The sequence below is a fragment of the Pithys albifrons genome, chromosome 4 (genome assembly GCF_047495875.1).
Source record: "Pithys albifrons albifrons isolate INPA30051 chromosome 4, PitAlb_v1, whole genome shotgun sequence".
NCBI lineage: Eukaryota > Metazoa > Chordata > Aves > Passeriformes > Thamnophilidae > Pithys > Pithys albifrons.
Genome location: NC_092461.1, coordinates 24,747,579 through 24,770,563, shown reverse-complemented (window position 1 = coordinate 24,770,563; position 22,985 = coordinate 24,747,579). Strand labels below are relative to the sequence as shown.

The window sequence follows — 22,985 nt, the reverse complement described above, 5'->3', positions numbered from 1 at the left end:
AGTGATGCATGCACTTTCACAGGATTTTTGACATAGTCTAAAAATTACTTTCATTTTATGTTTCATACACCATAACCATGCTGTAATTTCCTTATCTGCATAATTAATATTATGAACACACAGAGATTCAGTGTGAGATCATTGGTCTCTGTATATTTCCATATGTTTCTAATGGGAAAAGAAGTATATTTATGCTTGAAGTAACTTAAGAGTTATGTGAAAAAGTGTTTAAATAAGCTAGTCATTAAAGATAAAGCCTTACAATTTTATTAAATTTTGTTTTATTTGGATATGCTTTCATTTGCATGTAGTTATGACATGTTAGTCTGTAACTATATGAAGGTTTACTGATGGTCAACATCTTAGAAAACACACTCTTGGAAAACAGACTCTTCATATAGTAAAGTGATGTGTTTAACCTAAACAGTTAGAAAAGGCTGTGGAAACCAAATTTACTCTATAAGAAACTGTTTGTAGAAGCTGAACTATTCTTTTGCAAAAAAACCAAAGCAAAATAGTTGAGGGATGTAACATTTGTCTAAATATTTCCATAATTTCAAATTCCATCCACTCTACAGAACCTTTGTGATAGCTCTCTGTGGACCTGAGCTTTTATTAGATTTAAAAAAAATCAAGAAAAAGTATAAAAGTAATTACAGTGGCACCTTGTTTCCCCAGACACACACATTTGCTGAACTTTAAAACTCTCAGACTGTCAAAATTCAGCTGAAGTCTCGTTCTGTAGTCAGACCCTATCCATGACGTAGCTTTGAAGGGACCATCACAAGTGCTTAGCAGTGTGTGAGTCAGCTGGAAAAAAATTGACCCAAATCTAGTTTCAGGTGTGAAATTGTAAGTATTGGTTCCACTGCAATTTTCTTTCATAAAGTTGAATTTCTTCAGCTCTTCTGTCAGAAATGCAGGGAAGTTGTGAACTTGAATTAATGAATGCTGAGAGTACAGCTGAGCTGATTTCCTCTGGGGCAAATCTCATTCTTCTATGCTTCCACAAAATAATCAGAATTTAAGGTTGTGCTGTGTCAACAAAAAAGCATCAGTTTGCATAATTTTAGAAGCTATATTTAGTGATGATTCAAATACATGCTGTGCTGTAACAAAATTATCTGTTGAATAAATATGCTCAAAAATAGCATGTCTCAATCCATAAAAGAAATGAACATAAACCCTTCATTTCAACTTGAGGTTAACCAGAAAATAAAAATAGCATAGTTATTTTTTTGATTTCTTGGTTAGAGAATCCTAAGACATATATTTTCTTAACCTTATTGTCTGACCACCAGAGAATTCCCTCATTTGATGTTTGTCTAGCTAATATAGACTCAGTACATCGCTCTCTTCATTTTATCCTGTGGTTTTTATATGGAGTGCATGCGCTTCACATGTGCCAAGAGGAAATAATATGTGGGCTGAATAAAGAAGGATATATGCAATTCAAACTTGGTTTTGTTTGTACTCTTTTCTCTTTCCCCTAAGCTTGTTGCAAGTCACCTTTTAAAGTAATAGTAGTCTACCAAGATGTTCAGTTTTTACCGCTTTTTGCTAGTTTTTCGTAAATGCACTTTAAAGACCTCCTGCCAGCTTCTGCAGAGGGATTAAGGTCTATTGTTTTCCATTCCCTATTGTCTGTTGGGTTTTTCTTTCAATAAAGATAATTCATCAGTGAAGAGAAGTTGTTTGCTAGATATTGCAACTTTGATTTGTCTAAATGATAGGACTAGGAGATTGCTTGCACTGCCCTGCCAAGAACCAACTCTTCTGAAAGAGGAAAATAATTCTTTCACCAGCTTTACACTTTTGTGTGTAGAATCAGGTTTGCCTTTACTTTTGTTTAGGAGATTAAGCTGGGGAATGGCAACCTTCAAATGTTTACTGTTAATTTGAAAAAAATAAGTCTCTGGAGGTTGAAGGCAATTATCCTCTTCTATTTCCCTGAATCACCCAGTATTATTGGTGTCCATTCCCATACATACCAGGGAATGGCAGGGGCTGAAGGCTGCAAGTGAAGGACTTGGATACTGGCTATTCCCTACCCCATCAATTTACAATTATTTTGGCATCTCAGCCAAGCACTGGACCTTCATGGAATGTTAATAATTTTAATACATTTCTGAGAATATAAAACTGGTGGTGGCTACAATGGCTAGTGAGCTGCAGAGACATGTCCTAGGAACCTTTCCACGGCTGATTTGTTCCCTATTGCCCTAATCTGGATGTTTAGAGCCTGCAAAGTTCCCCGATTGTTAACAAAGCAGGAACATTAAAGGCTCTTACCACATTCTACTAGCTGTACAAAGTGGGCAGATGGAATTAAAATCTGAGCTTTTGTTCTTTTTCTTTTTTTTTCTTCTCCTTCTTCCAAAGAGATGTATTTTTAATGGTGTTGGGCATTTTTACTAAACGGTTGTAAACATCCAGACTGGGATATGTTAAAGAAACAGATCAGCAACCAAGAAATAGAGCTCATAAGCAGCTGAAGTTCTGTTGATTTCCAGAAGTTTTGGTGTGCTGAAAGCAAGAGAAAGTACAATATTGCTTTGATATTTTTTGTATTTTTTACCCCATGAGATAATATTTTAATTTTGTTTTCATAAGATATTTAAGATATACTCTGTCCCAATCTACCCCTTGGAAAATGCATTAATGAGGCATATCCATTCTTTCTAACTCATCTGGCACAATATAAATTATGTTTTGCTGAAGTTTTAGTTCTCTATGCATAATCTCCATGCTGATTCATGTGAATTCAGTTCTCCTTCTTCAGGGATTGCATTGTAATATGTCCAAAGCTAATGGCTGTTGACTGAAGAAGAGCATGTATATGGCTAGTTAGCATTGCCTTGGGTGTAGCCCATTTGTGCTCTGGTCTTTACTGAGCTGGCTCCGTGGTCATCAGAGCCCAGGAGGACACTTGCGTGTTGTGTGATGCAGGTGGCCCTGTGGGCTCCACCTTTGGCAAGAATGCCCACTCACAGTGGTGGCAGCAGCATGGCTATGTGCTTTGTAAGAAACATCTTAAATTCAGTTTTTCTTGGTTACTTCTTGTAAAGTAGTCTTAGAAGGAGTGGCTGAGAAAACTGGGATTATTTAGTCAGAGAAAAGGAGGCTCAGGTGTGACCTCCTTGCTCTCTACAACTACCTGAAAGGAGGATGTAGCAGATGGTGGTTGGTCTCTTCTCCCATATAACAAGTGATGGGACAAGAGGAAGTGGTCTCAAGTTGTGGTGGGGGAGGTTCAGGTTGAACAGCAGGAGGAACTTCTACACTGGAAGGGTGGATAAGCATTGGAACAGGGTGCCCACGGAAGTGTCACCATTCCTAGAGGTATTTAAAACATACGCAGATGTGGAACTTGGGGACATGGTTTAGTGCTGAACTTGGCGATGCTGGGTTAACAGAGGGACTCGATGCATCATCTTTGTGGTCTTTTCCAACCAAACCATTCTGTGATTCTAAGTAACCTAGACTGCTAGTTCAGAAAAGATGGAAACAGTTGCAGTTCCTGGCTGTTTGATCCTGGGCAACTTTGTTTTCATACTTGGTAGCGGCAGTTCTCGGAAAGAGACGTTCCAGAATTGATAGAATCAAGAAACTGTATTTTGCTAAAACAATCTAAATAAAGTTTAGTATGTTCGTATGCCAATATAAATAAAAATGGCATCATTGCAAGATGGGCAGTTGTGGAAAAAAGGTTTTTCTATTTGAAGCATAGGTATTTCCAACAAAAATAACAGGGCATAACTGTCTGTGGGCAATTGGCTTTTTGCTTCTGTTCCCTACAATGCATATTATAAAATTCAGCATGTTTCTTTACAAAACTCTGTCTTGAGATCAAATAGTGATTTCCCATAACCATACAACATGATTTCTTTCAAAATAAATTCTGTGGCTGGTTGCCAAAGCCTGCATGCAAGTGTTAAAACATGAAAGGTTAAACTCCTCTGAAGAGAGGGCATAACTAAGGACGTCAAGTGTTTTATGTGGTCAGTCTGTCCCTCTGCATCACATCCAGGAAGACTAGCAGCAGAAGGACCAGAGCTGGTAACTGTAAGGGGTAGTTGCACTCACTGGGAAGAGCCTCACTGGAGGCTGTGCTGGCTGGGGAGTCAAGTTACCGGTTTTTGACTGTGCTGGTAGAGCTGAAACTGCTTTCATCTAGGTGGGGGTTCAGTCTTTTTTCCCTTACACTTTCTTGTATTTGTATGCAATATGTGTGTTTGAACAATGAAGCATAAACAATTCCAAACCTTTGTTCAGAAAAGTAAGAAATAAGTAGTCATTGCAGCAGATGTTACTGTCTCTTCCCTGAGGGCACAGACAGTCATAACCCAAATTCCCTTTAATTATCCCAGTAATAGACATATGCACACACATAAGAATGCAGAAATATGTCCTTCTAACTCAGGAAGCTCTGTCAGGACAAAGAAAACAGGGATGCAGGCTGAATTTTTGGACCTTGAAGTTTAGAGTGGGTTGTAAAAGCAGGTCAGGGAACCAGGGCAGGGCAGCTGCATGTGCCCTGCCCTGGAGAGCAGTGGGCAAATGGTGGGGGCAGCCACGTTGTGCCTAGTGAGATAATCAATGAAAGATGAGAGGACTTGGGTAGAAGGAAGAAAGTTTACAGTGGGCTTAAGAAAGAAGGTTAAGTTTTCATGCATTTAAAGTCAAGAAACATATACTGTAAGTATGCTTGATTTTCTGTTTTCCCCATTAATAATAAATAAATTACTTACAGCCCTGCCTCATTACCTCTATAATTGTTCTGAAGCTATAATAGCTGTTCATAAAATGAATGCCCAATAAACAGGTGGTGAACTTTCTGGAAAATGTCAAGAGGTTTATGGTCTTGGGATCTGTTTTATTACAAATAAGTGGAGTAAAGCTCGAGGCATTTAGCAGAGCTTCTAGATAAGGCTAGAGATACATATTTATTTCTTGGCCTCTGGAGTTCTCTTTGTAAGGAAAAGCAAGCTTCAGGACTGTGTTAAGTTTTATTGGTTAGTAGAAGGAAGGCAGCTGGCTTGTTTATGTAATTTAGACCTCCAAAATACTGCATCTTAAAAGGGAGCTCTAGTTTTGAGGTTGCTTTGTCTTTTTTTCTTTTTTTCCTTGTCTCCTCCCTGTAAGCAAAGATGGGCTCTGAACTGCAGATGGGGATCTGACATGTTTTCGTGTTTCCAAAGGAGAACCAAATGTAGTGTGGTACAACTTAAAAGAGGAGTCTTTGTGGTTTTTGATTTAATCATGCTGGGCAACTTTGTAACTTCATGTTTTCCTGTACAGAGGGTTGGCTTGCGTTAACTAACCCTGCCTAAACAAATTTTTCTCTTCGCAGGAAGAAGTGATATTTTGTTTTCTTATGTCTTCCTGGATGACTATTTCAGAAACTGTCCGGTTCTTAATCTCTAATCACTAATTACCAGAATGCCAATATTTTTCAGTGTATTATTTTTCAGTGTATTCAAGAGTATTCATGATTTCTGTAAGAAATATTTTTAATTAGTAATTTGATTAAAAATAAAGGATTAACTACTATAAATATATATATATATATATGTATATTTTTCCCAGTTATGGTGTCCACATACTCTTGATTATGTACCTAGCCCTGCAATGCATTTGTTCTGTATGATTTGGGCTATGTGCAAGGCCTTTTTCATTAAAGTGCAGTACTGAGTACTGTAACACACCTATCTGTCCTAATCCTTTCATTTTGCAGAGAAGCATTAAATGGTGTCAGCTAATGCCATCTTTTTGTTGTTGAACTAGTACTCTTCTCTGCCTGTGTTGTGTCCAGTCTGCTTCTGGTGTACTCCATTTAAATTATTGGAGCCTTCTGGTAGCAAAGACTGTTAGATCTATTACACACATAAACCTCCATAGACTTGACATATGAATGTACCATCTATACGAAACAGTGGACTTGCCAACTACATTCTAATCTCAATATCTCTTGATCAGAAATTTCACTGCAGCATTGAGCTAGGATTGTCTTGGCTTTTCAATTTTTATTTTTTAGAACAGCTTTGTCTCTTTCTGTGAAATTTAAATGTTAAAGGCTTGCTTTTTTCAGATTTGTCCATTTGACTATGGTTTTAATGCACTATTTTGTCCTTCTTGTATATTAAAAATTACTGAAAAAAACCTTCCTGTGCTCTAATTCATACTGGTGGATTATATATGTGCCTTGCACCTAATGTGATATTGCTTGGGTATTTTCTTTCTTCTTCTATGCAACTTCAGCTCTGGAATCAAAATCCAGTGCTGGTACTACCTTTAAGCTCTACTACTGTAAGATACATTAATAATTGTTTTGTCTGCCCCTTTAGTACATGCTAAAGAATGACAGCATTAGGAGCCATATAGAAAGGGTTAATGAATACCCAGAGTGTTGACCTGAGGCTGTAACTGTAATGACTTCATGGTTAATGCATCCAACAGGAATATACCCATTGGGAAATGTCCATTCTGGCCAGTTTTTCAACAGGATTGGAGTAAGAATTTGGTCCAAAATAAGTAAAAATAAAGCACGACTTTACAAGTATGTAAAGAAAAACTTGCATTTGGATGGGTTTTAACACTTTGTACCAGAAATAGAACCACCATAGTTGTGTTGGAGCTTCACAGTACTGCAGCCTGAGGAGTGCACAAAAGAGTTTGCTCAGGTGCTGCGTATGCTTCTCTCCACTGCAATGACAACTGGACAAGCCCTGATGCCTAATTTAGGAGTTTATTTGCAGCTGTGTTTTCAGAAGCTCTGCAGTCAGTCAATAACTTGCCAGCAAGGGTGTGTTTACTGCATTTCTGTGAAGAAAGAATACAATGTGAAAGAACTAGGAAAGGCTGGTTATTGGAAATGTAAGAAAAAAATGTATAGACTAAAGTGAATCCTAAAAGATGCAACAGGCTCTGTCATGCCATTTTTCTTGTTTGTTTTTTTTTCCCAACACAGAGCAATGAGTGAAGATACTATTCAAGGATATATTTATGATACATTGGAAATTTTAAAATGAGAACTTAGCACAGTCACACTGAATTGATACCAATGATGTGCAGAAATTACTGGAAAAAATCTTGTTTTTCTCAGTCCTAGTTCTAAAATAGTTATGCACTATGGAGTCCTGAATCATCACAAAGGAGTGTTTACAAGTGCACCTGTGTCCTTCAAGAGCAAATGTTGCAAATAAATCCCCAAACGGGACATGCTGAATGAGTGGATCTCCTCTTGCCAGCCATGACACCTTGCTGAATAGTTTCGCCTGGGGTTAATGGGACTGTCACCAGGGCAGCAGGGGTGATGTACCGGAGTCAGCATGGCAGAGAGAATTCTGACATGTCTTGCTGCCTTTGAAAAGGATAGTAATGTAACCTGAGTATCACAGGAAGAGATCTAAGTTAGGCTAAAATCATTATACATATTCAGGAAGATGGGGATTATTGTATCATCCTTAGATTAGTTACATTTAATTATGAAAAACTTTAGCATGCAGAAATATATTTTAATTTTCTTCTGATAAGATTAGTGAATTTGTCGTACTGATGCCACCCAGAGACTTCTATTAATATTGCAAATCTGGTAGTTTTCAACTATGGTGTTACTGTTGCTGTTGTTATTGTGATATTATTGTTACTGTTATTTTGCTAACAGAGTTTCTTCAAGAAGTTGGTACTGTGCATATGTTTAGCTTTGTGCTCACTATTTCCAAAAAAGACTCCATGGCATGAGGTGTCACATACATAGATCATAAACAGTGCTGAAATTTTTAATACCTATTTCAATTTTTAAATGAAACTAGGAGATCTTTTTTGTCTTCTTTGTTATTTACCATTCAGTATCACTTCTCAGGTTAGTTCAAAACATACCACTCCGTTCTTTATTAGGCATTTCGCAATTTATTTCACTGTTTACTGTAGCTCTCCTTTGAAGTGCTGAATAATGAAACCTAGGTTAGAGAGAACTTTACAATTTCATTTGCAAAGAGCTGTAGAGCTCAACCCTTGGCCAGTCCTTGGATTCTGTAAACCAAACAAACTGTGGCCTGTTGGGCAGATACTAAATACAAAGTAAAACAGAGACAGATTTCTGGTTTTTTTTTTTTTTTTTAATATGAATATCTAACGTCCTTCTGCCCAGCTTTGATTGTTAACCTCCTTTGTCTTTAAACCTCTTTAGGAGACTTCCTTGACCTTTCCTAAGAGCTGAGATGACTTTGGTGTTTGCATTGCTGAAGATTTATGAACCATGACAAACTTTATTTCATATTAAATCTAAGCTGTTAACTCCCCACAGCCCCAAAACCTGAATCCTCCAGGAAAACCCACAGCACATGATTCCCAGCATGTGAAAGAGAGCTGTAGCTTTCTCAAAAAGACTTTTTTCATTATCTGTCTTTTAGTTCCATGGATGTTTCTTTTGGGAATGTTTTTGTGTTATAAGACTGGCAGGTTTCAGTCCTGTAATAGCCTTTTTTTTTTTTTTTTACTAAGGGTAAATATGTCTTGAATGTACCAAAAGGACCCAGTGTATGTTGGAGAATGGCTGTAGTCATGATTGTATTTATACCATGACACAGGTTTCTGTGGACAGCTTTAAGTCTTACATCTACATCTGCAGAATGGTAAAAATGCCTAATTAATTTAAGAAAAAAAAAAAGTCATCCAGGCTGAAGGTGTGTTTGAATAAGTGTTTTCTATATCAGGAATAAGAAGAGAGAAGTCAATAATGGGCTTGGTGTTTTACTATGTTGCACATGAATTGAGGGCAGAGGAAAGGGAGGGGAATGCTAGGTAGGGGACGGTTAGAATTGGAAAGGGTAGGGATGTTGTAGGGATGCACCTGTGATCAGCAACCAATCCAATTAGGTTACGTGTTGGCAGCCAGCTTAATTAAGTTACACATTTATAGATGGTACTGCTGTAGTATACAAAATGTACAGCTATGTTATTTTGTAAAGCTTATCATATTGCATCTGCATGAAAACCACTTATAAAGTGAAATTATAACTGCTTACTACTTTACTGTTTTTTTTAATTTGGAAAAAAATAATTTATATACCTTTACTAGCTTATTATGAATTTTTGACTCTAACTTGATACCTCACAGCAAAACTGAAAAGTCATGTTTCACCTAAGGGTTTTCAGCTAGATTTTGCTGTTTTGATGAAGCTAAATTTAATTATTCTGTTAATTAGTTACATAATTCTTCTGTAGCATAACTCAAAGCACAATTCCACCAATAAGCTTTTACTTTTGCAGCAGACGTGGTTTTGTTTGATTGCTTCTTTTATTTTTTTTTATAGGCACTGTTTCTCTATGCATGTTACCTTACAAAGTGTCACAAAGTTGTAGCTTTATCTCATAAAGTCTTATTCCTGGGCGACACATGATGCCACTGTGACACATGAGATACAGTTTCAGAGTGTCTGCTGAAAAAAGTAAAGAGCTCTAACAGCCATTTGCTCTCCCTGACCTTATTCCCTCAAGCAAGAACACTGCTGAATGCAACACAGACAGGATAAAATAATTTATATTTTGGAGGGATAGAGAGGAATCAGATTTCAGAGAGGTTTCTTAACAAGTCCATTCTTAGCAAGTCCTCTCTTGTTCTCTAGCCTGGCCTTGCCTTGCCCTCCTGGCCCCTGCTCTCTTGCTCCAAACCTAGAAATGGTCTCAATCTCCTGCTTGCTGTACCTTGAAGCTTTATTGTGTCTTGCTGAGATAGCAGGACAAGTAGAAGGAGATGGAGTCTTTGAATCTCAGTCTTCCAGCACTTCAATAGCTCTGTACTGAAATGTCCCTGGCCTCCCCATGTGGTGGGGAGCTACTTCTTTCCTCTTCTTTCAGAAGACTAAGGGTCTCACTTGTCCTACCAATATGGGCCCGAAGTAATTCCATTCTCAACTGCTTACCTTATTTCTCTTTCAGAGGCTGATGTTTTCACTGTGGTTCTGGCTTTATCTGTGTGCAGATCTGCTGGGGAGTCAGTGGCATTCTCTGCCCCACTTCTTTGGATGCAGCAGTACAAATTTGAGTGTTAATACATTGGTAACCTGATCTGTACTTTGTCAGTTTAGTAGATATATGTGTGTTTCTGCAAGATTGTTCCTCATAGACAGTAACTCTGGGTGCAAGCACAGGCAGGGGGAGCCCAGGGAGCTGTGACTTCCATCTCAAAGAGTGAAAATTCCCTGTATGTGTGCAGCAGCGCTTCCCATGGCTTGTGTGATCATTTGGAAGAGTAGCGTAGCACCCAAGGGACTACACCCATGTGCTGGGCTGTTCTTCCAGCCTGTTTCATAACCTCTGCTCACTGGCTTGGTTGGACTCCCAGAAGGGCTATTCTAGTCTTTTTTTTTTAAAGCCCTGATTTTTTATTGTAGGATTTGGATTTTTTATTTTATCAGTTATCAGTATTATGATTTTGTCTGAATTTTTGCTACTTTATAAAATGGTTTTGAATCCATTTCTGTTCTAGTCACACTGCTTAGTACAAGGAAAATTAGCCTCTCTGCATCTCTCAAAACTGAAGAGCTGTTCCAGATTGGGTCTGTGTGTGTATGTATGTATTTTTTTTTCTGTGAAGTCTGTGTGGATATTCTGTGTCCATGTGGAAAATGTCTGAGGGAATTAATAAAGATTTTAGATACATTCACTGACAAACTTAATTGCATTTAGCTTTTTGTTTGGTTTTGTTTTGTTTTCTTGTTCTCTCTTTTTTGATCTTTCTCCAGTGAGATACTTTATGACTTACCTCTGAATTTCTTAATCTTCATGTCCTGCCTAATTTCTTAACTTTTTAGAACTTTGCAATTGATTGTTTCATATGAAATGCATGACTAAAAAATTAAGGTTGCAAAGTCAAGTACAAAAAACTTAAGAAACATCTCTTTCAGGCTTGCCTCTGTAGTCCTATATATATAACTATAAATGGCTAAGTGTGTATAAGGCTACAGAGACCTAAAATGTGTATGTGTGTGTATGTTGTTTTTCCTCCCTCAGAATCCTGGTAGGTTGTGTGCACAGATCTGCAGTAACAGCTGATGGCAGCTGTAATCATAGTTACCTAATATGCGGCCACATCCCCTTTCCCCTCTGTAGTGCTCAGATCCTGGTTTGAGAATCTATCCAATACAGATGGAATCAACAGTGATTTTATCTACAAGTACTGCAGAACATGTACTAACTAGCATTCCAGGCCTGAAATTGCCCAGATGCAGACAGACTGTCATTAAAAATGCAGAAGTTAGTTTTCTGACACCCAAGTGATTCTACTTCAGGGTTCCATCTGTTTTTCCAAAGTATATGATGCTACAGCTTCTGCACAGTGCTTTTAATGGCTGTCTGCAATGGCTGAACACGTTTTGACACAGAATAACATTTTTCTCCTGGGTCTATTCCTTAGGAATGGATAGCTCACTTGTGCTAAAACTTTAATATTCAAATTAGGAACAAATTATCCTGAAACAGGCACCAGATATGGATAATCTCAACTCAGACATTTGCAAAAGGAAAAATAGGCTCATGAGTGGAGAAAGGAGCTCCGAATGGATGTTGTCAACCTGAGCTGCTACAGGTGATACCACTATCAGAAATTATACTGCTGCAACCCCCTCAGAGGCGGTTGGTTTTGAATCTGTATTTTAAGTGGTCATGACCATGTGCTCACCTTTGGTCATTCTATTGACTGTTTCACATCTATAGTCTTCAAATAGACAGTTCCACAGCCTGTTGTGCCATACATACCTAGCCCTCTTCACCCTTCACATAAGTTCTGGACCACTGCTTTGGGACTACAGTAAAAAAAAAACCAAAACAAACTTCAATCAATATCCCTAGAATTGTGAAACTCTAAAAGATGAGGGTTTTGTACAACTGGACTTTTTTACAGAGACATTTATGTTGTTACAGCAATTTTATGTATTCTGTGAATCTATTTAAAATAAAAGAATCATGCATGCTCTGTTCCCAGAACACTGTTCATATAATCAGACTGTGGTGTGTCCAGTTAGTGATATGAATGCAAAAATAACTACTAATAATGAAAATCTTTAAGGATTTGATGTACAATTATTTATGTGTGTTTAAATTTGAAAGTAGGTACAAGTTTACATTCTGAATGCAAATAATGCTCATTGCTGATTTTCAGCAACTCACCCACTTATCTGTCTTGCTTAATTTAGTAGTAAATTGGTCTGAGAAAGGCAGATGAAAAAAAAAATCAGTGAATGTCAAGCATTTTTCCTTTTTTGTCCCCATTTCTCAACCTTTATATTGTGAAAATGGTGAAAAGTCAAATTTGTTTGTTTTTCTCATTGTTTTTCACTTGATTGGATCTTAAAATCCCCAGTCCTCTGCTGGTTCTGATGCATGGAATATTAATCTGACTTCACTTGATTATGTACCAGTGAATTGCAATTGTATTGTGGTGTTTACCTAAGGAGGAAAGACACATCTAGCTTACAAATGAGACTAAAATATTGATACTTCATTCAAGTGTCTATTGAGTGGCTGCTCTGTGTATTTTACAGGCCTGTATCATGAGTTACATGGCATGGTGGTGAAAGTTTCTAGTGTTTCCTTAGAGCACCATACAGAGAAAACTTGCAGTCACACAGTATCTGCAAATTTAATGGAAGTTACCTGATGTATGACAGCTATAATATTTATAGTAACAGTTGTATTTCTTGGTTGTTTTTAGAAATTGCTCCTTGGTTACATGTGTTCAAAGCAGAAGATGCTGTGGACTTCTCACAGTTAACATTTGACCCAGGACAGAAAGAGCTTATTGCTGGAGCAAGGTGAGAAATCTATTTTTTCTTTTCATGTTGTGTCACACTGGACTTTACTCTTTATTTGACAGGTAATAGTAAGCCAAATTCTAATATCAGATTGCTCACATGTCACTCCCTTGCCTTCTCGACCCACTAAATTGAATATTATTTATGTTTATTTCTCTTTTCCTTGACCAGATTTAAAAGATGGATTGCCTGGTATTGAGGTTCATAATAGCTTAGACTATTCTCATTTTTAAGAGTGCTATCCTGGAGTACATAAGCTTTGGATGCCTACAGTAGGACAGGCAGATGCCGTATGACAATGTGACAAAAGTTGCTATGCATGAAACTTGTGATGATCCCAAATTTGTGTACACAATATGGCTCTTTGTTGTTGAATGATTCTAATATTTATTCACTACAATGCCAGGAGCAATCTTTTAAAGACTGCAGAATTAGTGGTAAAGATGGTGTTAATCATACATTTTGCACAGTAGGACAGTACTTTGCATGCTGTGATCAACACTGACACTGTCTTAGATGTCAACATTGAAGCAGTGACTGTCCTTGAGCATCACTTTTTTTTCTTTTAGCACATGAAGTATACTTAAACACTTTGGTTGTCAAAAAACCCTGTAACTATGTAAACTTACTATTGGAACCTGTCTTTTGAATATATTTTACCCTTGAATTAACAGAACTCCAGTCACTTCATTTATCTGTTAGGTTTAGCACTGGAATATACTTCTATTTCCCAGTTTGTGTCTTAGCTGAAAATGAGATTCAGTATGCAGAGTCATAAAATGCACTGCAAGAAAACTTTTTTTCCATGGGTCAGTGGAAGTTGCTTATCTACAGGACAAAACTTTCTGAGCATGGAGATAGGTATCTGAGTGTGTATATATATGTCTCTGGTCCACATTAAGTGGGATATTCTGTGCACTCATGTTGATTTTTCTATTCTGTAAGCTGCCAAAAGAAACAAGATATGAGGCTATCAGCTAGTTCTGTTCTGTAAGCACAGTAAGTATAAGTTGTCTGAGCCTCTCCCCACACCAATGGAACTGTGTGTTGGATCAGTTCACTCTGTACAGAACTCAATAGCTGTTGAAAAAAAAATCCCTCTTTTTTATTCTCCATGCTGTTAATCTTGGGTCCAAATCTCAGAGAAAAAAAAAAGCCCGTTTACATTTGTGCTTTTGAGTAAGCCCTTTGAGTCACTGTGAGATAAGCTTTGGATGATTTTCTTGAATCAGCAGTGACTACAAAAAAATGCTAGCTGTCAATTCTGCCTTTTGCAAAAGATCCAAGTTAAAAGATTTAGTTCCTCTATAAGTTAGTGCTGCTTCAGAGTTTCATATCTCTTATTCTGACTAAAATTGCAAAATTAAAAATATTCAGTGCTTTTAAAATTACAACAGATTTTTTTCCAGGTTTCAGTATAGTTAGCTGTTACTTGTTCACAGAATTAGATTTTTCTTTTCCTTATTCTGTATTTCCATTTTAAATTTTAAACCTTTTCTGCTGTGCTGTTGAGTTTCTCCATGGAGACCTTACTTTAGCATGACTGCACTTGTCAGCAGTCTTCTCTAATTGTACATTTGAGTGATATTAGTATGTTCTTTTCACTGGACGCTTTACTGTTCTTAAAGCATTGTGCCAAACTACATGGTTAAAGTTGTTGTATGTCATGGAGTCCTAGATTCAGAGACAAGCAACCAGTTGTCAGGGTGCTGTAGTCACAGAATTGTAAGTGTTGTTCTTACTGGTCATGCATTTTTGCATGTAGTCCCTGCTGCACACAGAGAGTCTGTTCACTGTGAATACGATGTTGAGTTTTCTGCTTATTTGCTGAAATGGTTTTTGCAGCCTTTCATAGTGTCAACTGGCTGCACTGGTGTCTTTTTTTCCTTAAGGCACTGTTTTTACTTAGCTTTCACCCAGGGTCATCTGCATAGAGCATTAATATTACCCAACTTGTGCTATGGCCTGTGGAAAAAATTTTAGTACAGTTTTCTTGCACATCTGCCTCACTGGAGTCACACTGGCTCTTTGAAGAGTCATTTGGAGAGTTAATTTTCTTTCCAAAGCCACAAATGTGCTCTCATAAAGACAGTGAAGAGAATGCACTGTTAATTCCTCCTTCCTGGTGAAATGTCTTTTGATATACAGTTACTTCTCTAAAATATTCCAACCTTTTTTTCTATTATCTTCTTGCACTGCAGTACTGAAAAATTAATAACCATGTGTAATATGATTTCAGTGAGATCTGAACAGTGAAAAGTTCCTGTTCAGTTGTGAAAATGATAAATTGTAGCCCTGTAACATGGTTTTCTCTTTGCTACCCAGTCACTAGCAGAGAAGGAAAATGTGCAGTGTGGCACGTGACAAAGCTACAAATAAACTTAGATTATGTGATTTACACTGCCAAGAGAGGCACTCCCATTATTGTCCAGCACCCAATAAAACTAGGGATACTATGTTGGTGTGGCGAGCCTTGGGTACTAGAGTGGGGTACAGGGTTGGCATCTCTGAGGAGCAGCTAGAAGCTTCATCTAGAAGCTTCCCCGATATCCAACAGAGCCAATGCCAGCTTGCTCCAAGTGGGACCTGCCACTGGCCAAGACTGAGCCCATCAGCAATGGTGATGCCTCTCTGATACCATATTTGAGGGAAGAAAAGTTATTTCACAGAAGTAATTGTGGCCACAGAGGAGAGGAGTGGGAATATATGAGATGAAGAGCCCTGCAGACACTAAGGTCAGTGAAGAAGGAGAGGGAGGAAGTGCTCCAGGCGCTGGAGCAGATCGCTCTGCAGCCCAGGTCTCCCAGGTCTCCCAGGATGCACATCATGTTGAGACACACCCTGAAGCCTGTGAAGGTCCGTAGGGGAGCAGAGATCCATTTGCAGCCCATGCAGGAGCCCATGGCAGAGCAGGGGGTTGCCTGTCACCCTGTGGGAAGCCCATGCTGAAGGGGGCTCCTGGCAAGACCTGTGGCCCCATGGACAGAGGGCCCCATATTACAGGTTTGCTGGCAGGACTTGTGAGTCATGGGGTAACCAGAAAATCCATTCCTGAGGGACAGCACCCTGTGGAAGGGATTCATGCTGGAGCAGTTTGTGAAGAACTGCAGCCTGCGGAAAGGATCCACTTTGAACAAGTTCCTGAAGGACTGTCTCCCATGGGAGGGACCCTATGCTGGAGCAGGGGAAGGACTCCTCTCCCTGCGAAGGAAGCAGTGGCAGGAACAACTTGCGATGAACTGACCGTAACCCTGTGGTGCTGGAAGGGAGAAGGTGAGATAATCAGGAATAAAGTTAAGCCTGGGAAGGAGGGAGGAGTGTGTGTGGGGGAAGGTGTTCTTGTGATTTCTTTTGTTTTTCTTATCCTGCTTTGATCTTGATTGGTAATATATTTAGTTAATTTCTTTCAGTTGGTTCAGTTTTTGCTGTGGTGGTATTTGGTGAGTGATCTCTCTCCCTGCCCTTAACTCATGAACTTTTTGTTATATATTCTTTCCCCTGCCCAGTTGAAGAGGGGAGTGATAGAGCAGCTTTGGTGGGTACATGGCCTCCAGCCATGCTTGCACCTCTAGGCTTCTGCTTTAGTAAGTTGGTGGTGCTCTAAACCAGTGGAATGATTTTCACAGCTAGAAACTGTTTTGGCTTAACTAAAGTTCATAATTGGTTTTTTCCACCTTAGTGAAGTTCAGTGAAATCTTCACAAATTTCCCTGTCCTAGAAATCAACCCAAATGTGAAAATTTCACACAATTGGAAATTATTAAATCCCTTTTCCATCACTGATATTCCCTGCAGGTAGCTCTTTTTCAGTTGTGAAGTTCTGCAGCCTCTAAAGAAATTTAGGATTTGTTTCTCTTACCAAGAATGGTAGCAAAGATTCCAGCAGGGATCCAGACTGCATTCCTGTTGGGAGTTGCCAGTGTCATGCAGCTCTACATGGTAAGACAGATATGATCATATGATGCCTCAGAAGGTGTCTCCCAGAGTAACAGAGAAGTTTTGATCTCTTTGCTCAAGGTTCTTGGGAGACCTTAAACTGTAGTAGTGTGTATTATTGTGTTTATATAAGCTCTAACAAGGTTAACTGAAACTAGCTAGAAAGGTAGGGAAGGCCTGCTAAAAGGCAAATGAAGAGGGCTGGTGGAATTGTAGTGCAGGATAACAAGGGCTGAGTGTGTGCACAGTACCTGCCCATAAATCCATCAGTAGGTACATCTAAGGAAGGAAGTAGCAGTATGAGCTACACAGTAGTGTTGGCAGAAAACCAAATCAGTTTAAGTTTGCCATGGGTAATTTAGTCAAGAAACAATGAGCTTTGTCACATTTTGCCAGGGCAAACAAAATAAGAACAGAAATAATTCTGAGATAGAAATCTCTAAATACATGCAAGGCAAAATATTCCATAATATTTGCCATAGCAGGCAATAGCTGTGAAGGTATATTAGACCTATATTGCCAAGATTAGTCTTGCCTGTCCAGTTTAGGAAATAAAGGTGGTTTTCTGATGTCTATGGACATTCTGCAGTTGCTGTGTATAAACAGATTGTTTACACTTGTATCTGTCCCTCTTTCCCCACCAGCAGCTTCTGCAGGTTGACTTCCAGTCCTTGTGAGAAGGTTATTGCTTGTTGATAAGTTTGTTTTGCAAAACACGCAGTTCTCCTATAGGTTTTGAGTTGGTTAAATTGGAGTCTTGTAGCCTTGTTTCAGTTTCCTTACACCATCTACAGCAATCTGTGAATGGTACCACTCTAACATTAAAATGTAAATTTACGTGAATTATCCAGTCCATGTTCCCATGAAACTGTATCTTTAAAATTTGCCACAGGCATTGTTCTACATATCACATACGACCAGGCGGATACAAATAAATGAGTTGTACAGCAATCTGAAACCTTGTTGGGAATTCATTTGTTTTCTTTAAAAAACCCAACCCATATGGCAGAGCAGAATTTACTTTTATAATTAAGTGGCATCAGTGAAGGATTACTTGCGAGGCATTAGCTCCTTGGTAAGCTCAAGGAAATGAGACTGATTATTTACCTTATTCTGATAAATCCTAATAAAATATTCAGATGAATATTTCTCTGTATGTTACTTGGTGAACTGACTTGACATGTAATCAAATATTATAATGATTTCTGTATTTTGAAAGACCTGTAAGCATGGAGGTTCATGGATTTCCCCATAAAAAACCCTGCCTTCTTTTGCTGTGTGAAAGTGCTTTGCCATATGTTTCTTTGGAACGGTCAGTTGAGGGAGGAAAAGACCAGATTAGGAGAAGGATACAACAGTGTCTGAATTGCTCAGGCAAATTGTGCAATGCTTTTTTTACTCTTCATTTCTTGACAATGCACTTAACACACAGCAGCTTTACTTTTTATAAATGAAAAATTGCTAAAAGTGTTCCAGCCATTTTGGTAAAATGAGAGTCAACTAGAAGCATGTCTCAAACCCAGTAGGTTAGGGAAAAATGTTGAGATTCAAAGTAATAAGGTATATTTTCCTTTTAAACTCTTCTTTTTTCCTATGCTAGTTTAAGGGTAAACCAGCAGGAGAAATGAGCCTGATTCAAGAGAGATTACAAGTCAGAGTTACAATTTACTAAAATGGTTACAATAAGTACAATGATACAGAGAAAAAATTGGTTTTAACCCACAGCAACCAGAGGTATAACCCAGCACCCTGGGGCACAAACAGAATGGTGTTCATTAGCCCCTGCGCTGAGCACCATGTGGTCCCCCTGAGTGTAAAGTAAAAGGAAAGGCAAACCTCTTGATGAGGATGATGGTTGCAGTCTGGTCAAGAGTGGCAGTCGCAGTCCTGTTGAGGTTCTGGTCCTCTGGATGAGAAGTTCCACAATGGGTGATTTACTTTGTGAGTCATGGGATAATTTTGGAATCTTTCATGGTCCATTAGCAGACATGACCCCTAACACTGGGTGCGAAGGTGCTAATGCCTCCCCAGAGGGAAGTTATGGCTGAGTCATTGATGTGAAGACAGGAACACTTCCCCATCTCCCCAGGTTCTCTAACACCCATATTGCAGCCTGAGGGGTCAGGTGTGCCCTGGTAGCTGCTGCAAATAATCTGTTATTAACAGTTCATGAGAAATGACTTAGAGGGTGTAGAATACACAGTTTGGGTTACACCCACACAGTGATAAACTGGTCCTGGCCACTGTAACTAGGACATTCCTTAATGGTTTTATTCAAACCATGCAAGAAGAATTGCATCTATTTTTAAAGGGAAAATAAAGGTATCCTCTTTTCCAAAGCCTCTTTGTATTTGAAATTATGAACTGGTAGCAGCCTAGCTTGAGTTCATCCTTAAATGTGACAATTTTTTATTTTTTGCTTTAATTCAAGTTGGGCTAGTTTAGCAATACTTTTAAATTATATAGTTACTATCAGAAATAGGTCTCAAAGTTATCCGACTTCTGTTTTAATTAGCTAATATATATTTAGACACATGTGATGTTATTTTTTACACAGAGCTTCCTAATAATGGTGTCTTTCTCCTGTATGTTTTCCTGCAAGTTAATTAAATTGCTTTTTAGGATTATAACTTGCTTTGAGGTGGCTTATTGCCTCAGTCACTCCTTATCTTGCTGATGAAGGACTCTAACAGTATGCCTTCTTACTTAATTAGATGTGTGTTTGGGAACGTTAATTTGAACCATTACCACTACTTGCCATAATAACAGAAAGGCAAATTAAAGGATTCATTAAGAGTGGCTTAAGAACCTCTAATAAAGGAATAAATAACTGTACAGGTTTGTTTCTTACTGTTGTCTGCTCCCAGCAGGAGTCTATGAGAGCTTCTTGTTAATGAGATGCTCTCAGGGCTACATAGTGGGAGAATATACAGACACCGACAAGTAGGGCTATATTCTTCCAACATCCATCTGGGTTTCATTGCTCATTTAACACTTGTTTCAGGGTAATCAATGTCTGTTCTTCCACTGATTGAACTGGGCTAATCTAGTCTAATCTAAAGTGTGCTATAATGTTAAATCTATGAGAAATGACCATGCTACCTCTGTAGAAAGAGAAAGGTCTTTCTTTCCCTACTACTTCTCTTTCCTACCTTGCTAACAGGTTCCTGAATATTTTTAAAAGCTTGTACTTTGTACCTCTCCTGTTCGTGAGTGGTTGCACTTAGCAATTTGCTCCTTCTTTGAACCAATACCAGTAATATTCTTATTGCAGAGTAGCACTAGTCAGTTCACTAAGTCCACAAAAATCACTTGTTTTCTTATGCTGATGTGCTATTTTGATGCATAATCAGATGAGTCCTGGAGTTGACTCAGGGTAAGCTGAAAAGAGAAATGAACAGGAGTAAATGGAACTTCTTCGGCAGAGAACACTGCTATTGCTTGCAGCGTAAGCCATCTTTAGAAATTAGAGGAGTGGTGTTCTGAAGGTGCCTGTATTTAATTGAAGTCATGACTTAATATATATACACACTTGATGTGTGCTAGAAGTAGTATATATCCTGCTGCAGAATATGGCAAGTTATGTCTACTGTTGTTTCCTTGTTTGATGGTGTTCTCATGTCAATCCACTGTTCCTTTCTTGTTCAGTGAACGTTAGTCCAATGTTGTAGTTTGGAATTATTATGTAAATTCTCTCCCCTGCCACTAACTGCCCATGCCACTAGTTAACAAAAAGAAGTAGTTCACTGCTACCATCTTCTTCTTGATCGGTTGGGTGGGGAGCAGGCTCTCTTTTGTTTTTGGGGACTTTTCCATTTTTTTTTTTTTAGGTGGGCTGTATGCAGGAGTGGGGTGTGGGTGTGTGCGCACTGGGGTAGAGGAGAAGCCATTTTCTGGCTGCTCCTGGCTGCTCCTCGTTGCTGCTGGCTGCTGCTGCTGCTTCTTGGTGAGCCGCTTTTTTTCTCCTTGCCACGGCTGTTCTCCTGGTTCCTGCATTTGGGGTCCCGGCCTCTGCTCCAGTCTCACCGCCGCTTGCAGTGTCACGGCCTGCCCGCCCAGGCTGGGGCAGCGACCTGTGGGAGAGAGGTGGCAGCTGCTTTCCAGGACACACGGCGGTTCTCCGCTTCCAGTTTTCCTTCTTCATTTGGGACAAGAGACCCAGAGGGAGAGACAGAATTCATCTGGGAGCTCACCCTGCAGCCAGCTGGGCTGTGACACTGATACCGCCCATAAGTATAACTTTTCTCCAGGAGGAAACCTGCTGGTTTGGGGGGTTTTTGGTTTTTTGTTTTTTTTTCTTGTGGTGTTGGGGAAGCAGTTTGCTCTGGTCTGTTTACAGTTATATATATATAATATATAGTAGTTAAGAACAGTTATCCTTCTTGTATCCACTGTCTGATTAAAGTTCCTTTTCTTAAATTTGATAAAGAGTGACGTGATTATTGTGGAGGAAACCCCCCTCCTCTGCTTGTGGGTAAACATTTTGGGTTTTCGCCTCAAACCAAGACATCTAAACACACAGTTTATGTCCTTCACTGCCAACAGATTCCTCCTTGCTGAACTTGGCTGTGCGTGTGTGCCTTTACAGCACTGAAATGCAGGGCAGGGAGCTACTAGCTGGCCAGAGGCTGACAGACATGGTATAGAAGTCATAGAGAAGTACTGCGCGGAGCTGTGGTCAGGCCTGTGAAGTACTCTCCCTGCTTCTGAAACTTTGGTGCCTTGCATGAGTTCCTTACACCACCCTTAGGGATTGAGTTGCTGCACTCATCTAGTGAGAGGGCTGCTCGGATGCTGAGTAGGTGTGTCTGTCAGTCCTATTCCAAGCATACAATCAGAAAATTTAACAGTGCAATGATGCATGCTGTGCACATGACCTTCACTTCTCAAACTTTGATGAGAACAAGATTGCATTTTATATAGAGATTTGTTAACATCATGTGCTTACCCTGGTATGAATCCTGGTACACTGAGCTTTCACTGAAGGAAAGGGCTCTGTTGGAAACTGGCTCTATCAGAGTACTATAGAATGATCACAGGAGAGAACTTCAAGGCTAGCTTTGAAAATTTGGGCCATCGAGCTTAGATTCCTCTTCCTTTTAGTACCTTTAGCATTAAGGTGATCACTTTGTTGTTGTAGTTTATTTTCTTAATAAAATAATAATAAAAAATTCAAAACCTTTGCTCCTTGAGACTTCACTTTCTCTCCCTGATCCTTCTCCCACAGAAAAACCCAAACAACTCAAGCAAACTTTATATGCTAAAGTTGGTTACTGTAGAAGAAGAGACCACAAAAGGTTTGAACTGTCTGAAATTTCTGGTTTTAAGCCCATTTCTATTATTTTCTTTTTAGGAGATAGAACAGCCACATTTAAATTTAATTTCAAATTGATCTTGAAAAGAAACAGAAGATTAATATGTTGAAGAATGATATGGTAACACCACCACATAGAAAATTTCATGGCCCTTAATATATATGCAATACCTGCCAATATGTAAAGACTGGGAACATGTACTTTGACATATGTGTTACAGAAATAAAAAATATTAAAGATTTGTTTAGCCACAGTTAGGAAATACAGGATTAAGATTTTGGTTGAGGTAGTATTTCAGGATAAAGTTGAATCCAACAACAACTTACCAAATAAATAGCTGAATAATCTCCCAGACTCATTGATACTAAAGCATAACATTCAGAAAAATCCTTGATCTTCAGCACTGGAGGCAGCAGGTGACAAATTGAACTCCAAGACCATTGCCAGCTGGGGAACTTGAGTGCTGTGTGTGAGAGTCCTGAGTGAACAGAAGAAGATCTTAATGTGTGTTTGAGATGACATGGCATGATGAGACTTCAGGAGGAGGGTGAGCTCCAGAGCTGAAGGGGCCAACTGATGCCTTTCTGTTTTTTCTGGAGAAGCCCATGGCAACATATATGTAGAAATGATGCCTGACTGTTGTTGAAAATCTGTGCAAGAGTCCTATGTTCTAGGATGTCCAGTCACTGCTGAGGCTGTACGAGGAGCCACAGGGAAGTGAATGCGATAAGAATTGCTCTTGCTGAGGAGCAAGCATCAGAGAAGGAAATCAGATCTTAGAATGGATTAATTTAATTTATATGGGATTCTTTCTTAATTGACTTCAGTAGTGTTTTTCTTACTCTGATTGACAAGCTCGACCTCTCATGGATCAGTTCATGACCACCTGAGTCTTCCCTTTGTCCTTTTAAATGTCAATA

General features: G+C 38.9%; 1 protein-coding gene across 9 annotated transcripts in view; it reads left to right on the top strand.

Annotated features, from left to right (window-relative positions):
* The window catches only part of SEMA5A (semaphorin 5A), a 395,174-nt gene that overhangs the window by 168,979 nt on the left and 203,210 nt on the right, over nucleotides 1-22,985 (top strand). For all 9 annotated transcript variants that reach the window (XM_071553669.1, XM_071553674.1, XM_071553672.1 and 6 more), the window contains one exon: nucleotides 12,716-12,815. In XM_071553669.1, coding sequence (XP_071409770.1) covers nucleotides 12,716-12,815 — 100 coding nt within the window. The remainder of the gene's footprint in view (nucleotides 1-12,715; nucleotides 12,816-22,985) is intronic.